Raw genomic sequence first — 10,859 nt, forward strand, 5'->3', positions numbered from 1 at the left:
TGTCTAATTTTGTCATTTATCTTGCAGTTCATTTTGTTACTGTACTTTCTTATTTAAAAACTAAGCTTATTAAACAAATATTAGTTTTCAAAAATTACTGTACTGTACAGTTGTACTGAAACAAAAATCAAGGCCTTCAAACTTCTTTCATTTATTTTTTCTACAAAATGCTAGTAATAATAGGGATTGGCTCTGATGCAACTAAGTTTACATTTTATATATTTTCTCCTAGGTACGTAAACATGACGAGATGGTGTTGTGTAATTGAAACATTTGTAGTTCTAGATCCATTTATCATGCACAAACCAACTTAGTTCGTTGTTCACTTTTGTACTTTCAATTTTTTTGCAAATTAGTTGTTCATTTCTTCAGTGTTATGTATATGAATAGTGCACTTGTCGATTTAGTTACTAGGTAGTTGTCACACCCGTCATCTAAATATGTCTTATGATTTCAATTGTGGTTAACTACAAAACAAACAGCAATTATCTCATAACGCAACATAACATAGCGATGTCGGTGCTGAAAGGTAGGCCTGATGTGGCCTGTCGCCGATCAGAACATAGAAGAACGTCCGAGTAACGTTATAATAGATAAATAGTAAGTGCAGTTGTCGATTTACTTACAGGCCATCATACCCATTATTTAAATATGTTTTATGATTTCAATAATGATCAACAAGAAAACATGCTATCAACTCTTAGAAGAGCGTATGCGAATAATGTTTAGTAGTCTCGGGTTCAAGTCATTAGTGATTTACCTGCTATTTACATTTAAAGCAGCCATCATTGCTTTCTTTCTGTCAGGCCTTGAGTAACCATCGTATTTTCAATGTAGTCTTTGCAATTGCATTAAGTACAGTTGATATATTGACAAGCTTTGCGCAAAAATAGCTCGATCGAATTTTTAAAACAGTTTCCTTTCGAAATTTCCCATTTTCTAAACGAGGGTTTGCCGGTGGTGCGTTTCATAGTCCACTGTGCTGGTGAAAGAGAGACATCTCTGTGTGCGAATATATAATCGTTAATTGACGCTTTTATGCAGAGTTTTGGTGTTGTTTTATCATTTGAAATAATTTTTGCTACTTCATAGAATTTAAAAATGATAATTTCAGATCAAAATGTCTGTTGGTAAGTTTTTAAGAAGTGATCACATTGCTGAATCGATGGCGCCGAAGTTGCTGTGTACCTGCCACTGAATTACGTTTACAATTCGTTCTTTGCGTGGTATTTATTGCAATATTCATTGTGAGTCATCACTGATAATAAAGTTAAAGATAATTTGTGAGTGATCACTTTGAAAATTTTTTCTTGAAAAATAACATTGATCGTCCGAATGTCTTCTAAGTTCACCGAAAATGGAGGCTCTTCCCATTTGGCATCATCTGATTTTGTTGTGCAATTTGATGAAAATGGTTCTTGTGAGTTTCCACTCATTTATTTTAATTTTTTATGCACTATTTGAAGTTATTTGAGTGTAGGTGTCCTTGCTGCAGATAATTTAGCATGGTATTTTAGTAAATCTAGTATTAGTCAATGAATTTGTTGATTATAATTTCAAAGAGTAAGTTATTGAGTACAGTGTCTATTGTAGTTTTGAAATACACAGTAAAACTGGCATTTTATTATTTGTGCTATGCTTCAAAATGCCTACTTGTTGTAGATTAGGTACATACTAATACTAATACTAATTCCTCTGTGCTCTGACTCAGTTGTATTCTGGAAAATTAGGCAGAAGCCCCCTTGTGAATGAGATGAAAAATACTGGCAGGTAATTTTATGTTTTCTGGGTCCATGCCTAATTTCTTTATAAAAAATAGAAGTTGTGCATTTTTGCAAGCAATTTTAGAAAATTAATCATAAAACATTACTCTTTAGGTACAATTTTTAACAAATTTTATCTAATATTCAAGATTAGACTTCGAAATGGAAAATTGGGCAAAGATATCCATGAATAAGCCAGGGTGCAGAGGGTGCAAGCAGCATTGCCCAGGGTGCAGAGTTAGCAAGCTGCATTGCCAAGTTGGCAAGCCTCAAAATGTTGCTAGCCATTTACAAGATGCCTTGCCAAGTAATTTTTAATAAGAAAAAGCTGCTGACAACTTTGAAAGTATATTCCCTACGCTCCACCAGGCTGGAATTCTAAAATTCATGGTTCGCATAAAAAAAGCATTCTGCCTTAAAAAAACGTTCCAGGCAACTAGAAACAGGTTTGCAGGCCCGAGGCCATCAGAAATTGGCTTCGGGTATGGTAGCTATGATCGTATGAACGTCAAGCCAGGCAACACAGAGGAGGTCCCATGCAAGATTGTTGATTGCACACGTCACTCACAGATGAGCAAGAGGGATGGATCTACAGAAGGAAATACTATTTACTCCCAACATAATAGTTTCAAATTAAATATAAAAAAAGATCTATGGCATCTATTTGTTACCTCAGCTTTCAAATTGAGAAGAAACTCATTGGCAGTTGGAGAAACTTCTTGAAGAAAAGGCAATGCACAACAAACAACATGACACTTCACAGTTGACTGACTAGAATAGGCTCAATAGTCAATAGAGTACTCGAAAGTCAAAAATTTAGCATTCAAACCTTTAGATTCTGTGAACCTTGTGATTTATTCATTATTAAAACTTTAGAAGGCTCACAATATATCACGCAAGTTTTCACTCGATTATCGTCTTGAAGTTTGGGAGCTTTATCTTCGGTAATGTTCTGTAGTTACCTACCCCACCAATTGCGTAATGAGAACTAACCACTAACCATCATTAGATTCCCGCCACTGTTGCACACGATTGATTCTGCATGCATGTATAAGTATAATATTTACGGAGGTTATTAAACCATTGTGATTTCTGTTGAATGTCAGTTACTGATACATTTTTAATATAGAAGAATTCGTATCTTTCATTTTTTCACATGACTATATTGATGTCAGTTTCACATTGGTTGCCGGTGCAGTTGGTATCCCTGCTACCTTCTTTGTTTACATTTTTCGATTGGCTGATTGCAACGAAAGGATATTGCATGTCTCAGCTGATTGCATTGGTGGTCAGTTTTGTATGTGTGGATTGAATCATAGGCAGTTTTTCATGTATTTGTGAGTGAGTGTACATAGTGAAGATGTTATTCTTTGCGATTCCATCAATAATGACATAACTACACTATTGTATTATGCTCTTGAAATAAGAATTGTAGCAGTATGCATCAAGTTAGCATCAGTGTGTTAACATTGTGTGCATTTGAGGCAGTCCCTTCTAGCTTTCTATTGCTGATTAGATTCCAGTGGCTGTGACGTTGCACACGTTCTAGCAATGATTGGATCCCTGTGACAGTACGTTGGACACGTTAAAGCGTTGATTGGATTCTTGTGACTGCTATGTTGGACGCATTCAAGCGTTGATTGGATTCTTGTTACTGTGATGATGCAAGCGCTGTTTTTTTTTTTCAATGAAACAGCTGTGGCATCTTGCAGACTCATCAGTAATGATGATGGACTGAAAGTGGAAATGTACTGGATGTTCCTGATTGTTGGGACCTGCTTTCCAATTTGCTATGTTTACCAATTAATATATTACCCCTCTGGAATTCCACACTGCTCTCCACACACTGCAACACTTACCATACACAGTTACAACTTACACTCATTGCAACTGATTTCCAGATAAGCTTCACTGCCTTCTGATCCATCCAACATACCGGAAACACTACTGTCTACTGTGTGCGCTTGCAGTCTTTCAGATTTTTTAACTATTTTCTAAATAGTTGTCCAAAGACTGGCGAATATCTGAAATGCAAAAATTTAAATTCAAATGTTTCAGCAAGATCTGAAGGCATAAATTTTGCTGCTTGCCAAAGATCTTGCAATATTCACCCACTTTCTGCACCCTGGAGCCTTGCCAAGATATGGATTTTTAGCCCAAAGCGTTACCAGTCATTTCCAAGATCTGTTGCCGGGTAATTTTTAAGTAGAAAGTGCTGCAAGCAACTTTGATAGTATATCCCTAACTCTCCACGCTCCGCAGCACTTTCACACATTGCAACTGATTTCCGGACAAGCTTCACTGCTTCCTGATCCATCTGATGCCATGGTCAGGAAGATGTGCCAGGTGCACAGGAATTTATGTTGGCATTTTATCAATCTGCGCCATAATATTATGGTAAAAAAATGCGCCATGCACCGTGCTGCTAAATGTTCAAAGATGAATGCACGGCAGCTCCATCACACACAAACATATCTGCATCAAGTTGTTTAGATTTCTATCGTAATAACCCAGGTTCTAAGAGTTGGCACAGTTATGAATATTTATTCATTCATAGATCTCAATTTGGTTGGACATGAATTACAGAACTGGAGAATAGAAGGCAACAATCGACATGGCTTGAGATCAGTGCCTTCTAATGAAAGACTGGTTTTGGCAAATAGTTCAAACCCATATGTCAATGTCGGGAATACGTTATGTTCCTGACAACCGCCTGGCCAGTAAAATGGGTTTGCATGGCACAAACCCATTGAATAAAAAAATACAGGCACCGAAAATGTTTGTTTTCATTATCAGTTCTCATTTTCTGCAACATTGAAGGTCAATTTTATAGATGAACTCAACTCCAGGATGGGAAATTGCCTGCGTGTGGATGTCAGTAAATAAAATATGAATGGTTTCAAGGGGACACATCATATGATAGCGATGACACATGACAATGTACTATCAGTGTTGCATAAAAGTCTGCAAAGATGATGGTGCCATACCATTATTTTGGGAATTTCTGATGACAGCTGTCTAGACATATTTTATATAGACATATAAAACTATTTTCCATTAATTAGAATGATGAAATAATTTTCGACTCCTTTCATTAAAGAGTTAATGAAAGGAGTCAGTCAACCTCTAATAACCCCATCAGTGCACTATTGGAATATATAGAACAAGCAAAATCTGTCATCTAACACTAATATTTGATTACTTCATTTGCCCAATTTCTGAGGACTTGGTTCTTACCTAGATACAGTCTACGGGATGTAAACAAACAATGTCAGATGTTGCCATAAGAAATTTGTATATAATTTGTTCTAAATTAAATTTCTATATTTGTACTTTCATAAAATTTTTATATCAAGGTAAATCATAGATTATTTACGGATAATTAAACGCTCATTAGTATTATACGTTTTCTGTCTCCTGTCCCCTGACAAAATGTATCTGTGCGCCGTGTGGACTCTCGTGCGTGTGAGCCGACTGTGTGCAGCAATGGCTTAAAAAAGTCATTATGTGTGAGAAAATTCCCCCTAAACATACATCATCCTGACTCCTGAGTGTGGATCTGGCATACTGGAAACCTTAATGTGTGCTCTTGTGGTCTTTCAGATTTGCAGTAATTTTGAAGTAATTTCTAAAATGCAATAATTTCAATCCAAATGTGTCAGCAAGATATTCAGAAGGCATCAATTTTGCTGCTGATGTGTCACCAAATATCTTTTGATATTCACCCACTTTCTGCACCCTGATGAAAAAGATGAAAAATACCAGTGAATTTAGCTTTCCTATGGCTTCTTTAAAATTTATTCAGTGAGAAAATGTGAAAAAGACCAATATATATCCACAATTGAAAAAATCACCCCTGAACCAATTATTTTTACCCATGATTTTATGATACTTCTGCCTGATACTCCAAATTGGATAAGACTTGGGCTAACTCAACTCCAGGATGGGAAATTTCCTGCTTACTCAATGCGCTGAAATCTCGTAGTTCCAAATCATGGTGAAATTCCAGGATCTGGACAGGTACTTAGCTCCACTGCCATGACCGGAGTGCTTCACACTTGACAGGGGGTAGGAGGTTTGGGTGCAACTCAAACTTGAAGCTGAGAATCCAAATTTCATGGCAAGCTACTGCTCTAAGTCTTGCTGTAACATGATTGCAAAAAAAATGTTAGTGCTGAAGTGAGACTGAAAGCTAAAAAATTCTGCTAATTGCTATCCCAGTGCTGGGAATCTATTTCACTGCGCATCTTGCTTTTGCAGTGGCATTCTGTGTGATTTTTGGCAACTTTTGGATATCTGGTGCCTATTATTCTACTTCTATAATCCTTACCAATAGGTACCAAAAAAAAATAATTTTAATTATATATTAACCTTTTAACACCTTTTATTTCATAATTTTTTGTACCCACTCATTATTTCAGGCTTGATTTCAACTACTAAGATTTTTATAATGCAATTGCATGACATTTGTATAGGCTTATACAGACATAGCCCCTCCCCAGTGCCCCTTTCAACCCCTCCCCACAGTGTTAGTGGCCGGAAGTCAGCTACAGCATGTTAGAACTGGCCATTCACTGGCTTTCTGAAAACTGTCAGTTGCCTCAAGAAGAATATTCTTGAGGAAAGGAGCAAGTTAGCCACAAATGTCACTGAAGTGATTGCAGGACCATGGGTTGGTGATGGTCTAACTAACATGCAAGATCAGATTTTACGCCAATCTGCCAGTATTGGGAACTCAGACTTAGCGGCTGTTTGATGCTAAGTCTCAAGACACTGATTTAAATCATCAAAATGCAGTGATGCATTGAGACATTTGCTCTAAATTATACATGTCTTGTCCAGTTGCTAAAAGAAATTGAAGCCAATTATCCTGCCTAGCACAATTATGCATAAAAATGTTGAAAAAGTAGGAAAGTTAATAATAATAATGAATAATAAATTCAGATACAAAAACCATTTATATTAATTGGTGCTTACAAATTCAAATAAACCTAAGTAATCTAGAATAAAGTTAGAGCACAGGAGTGGCTAGGCGTAGGTAACAGCTTGTTAGGCAATGATGGCTCCCTACAAAGAACAAAGTCTAATTAACGATCAATTAGATATAGTACGGTACTAAACACTGATATGAAAATAAATCCTCAATACAAATTTGATAACACCCAAAGAAACAAGATATGACATGAGTACAGTATCAACAGATACAGTAGAGGTTATAAAGACACTAGCACATTATGCATACCTCTGCAGTTGCTGAACATAAATTCTTGCACTTAACCCAGAGGGAGGCAAGTTTGCATTAGCAGACTGCTACGGGATTGTTAACCCGCTCTCCTAATTCTCCATTCACCACATTGGTTCCTTCCATCTTTTTCTTCATATTGTTGTCTAAGAAATCCCAAATAAGATCCCTACATGTATATACTGATTACAAAGGGTATATATCTGAAAATTAATTGGTTTGTGCCTAATAGCCATTTCCAATCTCTGAAGTGTAAGATACTATACAATTCTACCTATAAATTAAAGAATGCCTTTATGATCTTAATAATTCTCATGTCCCACTCGAAGATTTATTCTTCACGTAATTTTCTTTGACCTTTGTTTTTCTCCTTCATTAGTAGAAGTAATTTCATTTACTTTCAAGGATTGATAAATAATTTTTACACTAATACCCAGATTTTTAACCTGTAATTTTCATTATGCATTGTTGAAAGAATATGGTTCTACTGATCTTCCAACTGCTGGGTGCCATTCTGTTTTCATTATAGTCAAATGGGGTAAGACAGGATCGCAGCCTTCATGGGGTAAGAAAGGACCAGCCCATGGTGTGCATTCTAATTGCACTGAATTCAATTTGACAAAAGAATATGTTAGAACAATCATTGCCTGTCATTTCAGTGTTTGTGGCAACCCTCTTCTGCAAATTATGAATTTCTGGCTAATTTTTAAAGAAAACCTACGTAAAGCAGGGTCACAAAATAGTTAACCTTGTTTGGGAAATAAGCTCTGTCTAATGACAAAAAATTTTTTGGCCAGGTTTGTGGATGTAGGCAGGTAACCTCAAGTAATAGACAACATTTTAGACATACTAGGCTTAGGCATTCCTACCTGCTACCATCACTGCCTGACATGTATTCTAAAATGGGGTAAAAAAAGACTGGACATGGGGTAAGATGGGACCACTAAATGATCCTGTTTTACCACACAAGTGGTTCCTATCTTACCCCACAAATGGTCCTGTCTTACCACACAAATGGTCCTCTTATACCCTACAGTTTATCAAAAATAGTTTTTAAATGAATATATTATTGTGTAGTACATGGAGTATTTTGGTCAAAATTTTCATCTTTTGCTCAAACTTCATTATAACTTCTTAGCTTTTTTAATTAGAGAAATTTAGCTCACTATTTTGAGTTGCATCAATGGGATATAGAAAATAGGGATGTCTATTCCCATTAGTGAGCTGCAGAACTATGTGCATGATTGGCTGGGGGAAAAATCACAGTGAGAAACATGAAAAATAATTATGATCACAACTCTGCGAGGGAGGGCTTGAGCTATGTTTGAAGAAGTGCACCACAAATGCAGTTAGCAAGAAAACACATGACGTCTGACACTTGAGTTATTAGTTATTGGTTTTATTACCAATTTGATAAATTTTTCAGACAATGACACTAATGAAATATACATGAAGCATATAGCAGTGCTCTACAATGAACCAAAGCCAACCCACTATTACTATGCTTAACAAAGTTTTCTCGTGACAAAAACTTCAATGTGACTGATATTAGAGTTGACTTCCTGCAACACAAAACAGTAAAAATGGTTGTTTAAACAAATAATGTGCTTCTAGATGGATAATATTGAATATCAGATTTGTACTTTTATTAAAAACCTTGTAACATAAGAATTACCAGTTGGTCCTTTCTTAACCCAGCCTGGTCCCATCTTACCCCAATGGGGTAAGATGGGATCAGCTCACTTTTTTTAATCTGTACAGAAAACTATGTTAGATGCAAAACGTCTGAGTTGTAGCTTAGAAGCCCATTGCATAACTACACCTTAGAATAGGTTTAGGGTTTTTTAGTTATTCATGGTATAGATGCTACAGGCTTGTTAGTGGTTTCAGTCCTGTCTTACCCCATCTGACTACTAATAGCATTGGCATTTGCTTGAACCAGAAGCAATGATCATGTTCACTGCACTTAGAGCATATTATGGTATGTCTGTATAAATTAATGACCCTTAAATAAATAAATAACTGACCTAGAAATAAACTACCATCAAATGGGGTAATTAGGGACAATTTTTATTTCATTTTTCGTTGAATACTTGTTACCATGAACATTTCATAGATAAGTTTGGCTCATTTTAGAGGTTTTTGCAAGGGCTATCATATGATTCTTAGAAAAATGTTCATACAATATTCATAACTTTGTGAAGTGCCAGAAGCAAAGAAAGCATCCCTAATAAGTCATGGAAATGGGGTAATCTGGGACGCTTGAAAAAAGCGTAATTTTAAAATGTTTGAAGCATTCAGAGTGTACTCCTCATCCATTGCTAACAGACTACTCCAAAGTCTTCTTCTTCATTTGTAGATGAAGTAGATGTTAAATGAATGATATTTTCTGGGATTTGTACTTTTTCCCTTTATTGATGATGATGATATTATTGTATTCTTTTTTCATGAATAAATAAATACTTTTTTCCATTCTATACCTAACATTTTTAACATCCCCCAAAAAATTTCTCTGCCATGGACATCACAACCTTGTCCACTGCAATCTTCATATCAACCCATGTAGCATTTCCTCTGTAAGCTTATAGGAGTGGGCTTGCAATTTTGCATCATTTTAAATGGGTCAAGTGAATTAATTCAGTATAAAAAATATCATAAAAAACATATCTGAAACAGAAATGAATATTTTAATGACAACCATCATATTTTCTGGAGAAATAAACCATAATTTTGGTTAATTCATCTTCATTCTATGTTGCCTGGTGCACAATTATTTCTATGATATTCTTTGCACAATTTTGTAATGACCAATGATGCATTAATTTTTCACTCAGTGAAATTTTTTTGCTGAGATGGTTGAATTGAAAGAAAATTATTCATCTTTAACCAATTTTTTTGTTAACCATAGCCTTTACTAAAGTAGGTTCTACTGTAAATGCGTTTTAGGGGTGCACCGTAATACCCCATCTTTGCAGAAATAGCCACCATTTTGTTTTGGATTGAGGTATGCAAATTCCATCAATAAAGTTTTAAAGTCAACACCAGTCTGCAAGTTTTTTTAAAGCAAAAATTTTTAATATGGCAAATATTATTTTTTGCCACAGACCTTAATAGAAGTACTTTTTCCAAAAATCATTTTGTAACATTTTTTTCAGCGATTTTTAGAGCTAGTAAATGTACGATTCCTTTACTTCCTATATACTAAATAGATGAGAAAAATGTTGATGTTTATGCCACTATTTTTAGTTTTGTAATATTTCAATTAGTTTTGCTGCTAAAACATTTTTATGCCATGACAGAGGACTGTCCTAATTTACCCACCAGCCACTTATAACCCCGTTTGATGGTACCTATTTTTGAAGTCTGAGACTAATTAATAGCTACCGTACTCTCAATTAAGAGTTAAATTAAGTGTTAAGCCACAATTATACTATCCAAGAAATTTACAAACAATATCATTAAAACATTTTGGTCCTTCTCTCTCATTGGATTATTTACTCCAGTTTCATTTAATTAATTTAAATTTTTTGTTTTCTTATTGTATTTCTCGTCGTGAACATGCCTCTCTGGCTTGTCTGAGTGACTTGGGTGCTTACAATTGGTGATCATCTGGTACATAAAGCTATCAAGCCCTAGGGGACAATTTCTTCTGGTATATAAACCCAACAAGCCCTAGGTTGCAATTAGACTCCTGCGTCTCGAAATAATTTTCTCGAAATGAACCGGGACAGACGTAACGAGACGAGAAAATTCCGGGAAAAAAATAACGGGACAGAGGGTAAAATTTGTCCCGGAATAAACGTATGAACCGAGACAAGACTTCTGTCCCGGACTTTAAAACTTGTGTCCCGGTA

The 10,859-nt window shown here is 35.6% G+C and overlaps 1 protein-coding gene across 1 annotated transcript in view; it reads left to right on the forward strand.

Moving 5' to 3' along the window:
• Positions 1-985: 985 nt before the first annotated feature.
• The window catches only part of LOC108668351 (serine/threonine-protein kinase tousled-like 2), a gene marked incomplete in the record, with an annotated part of 26,352 nt that continues 16,478 nt past the window's right edge, over positions 986-10,859 (forward strand). Inside the window, 1 exon segment of the mRNA XM_018155540.2 lies at positions 986-1,130. Coding sequence (XP_018011029.1) covers positions 1,121-1,130 — 10 coding nt within the window.

This window comes from Hyalella azteca, unplaced genomic scaffold, assembly GCF_000764305.2.
Source record: "Hyalella azteca isolate HAZT.00-mixed unplaced genomic scaffold, Hazt_2.0.2 contig13297, whole genome shotgun sequence".
NCBI classification, from domain to species: domain Eukaryota; kingdom Metazoa; phylum Arthropoda; class Malacostraca; order Amphipoda; family Hyalellidae; genus Hyalella; species Hyalella azteca.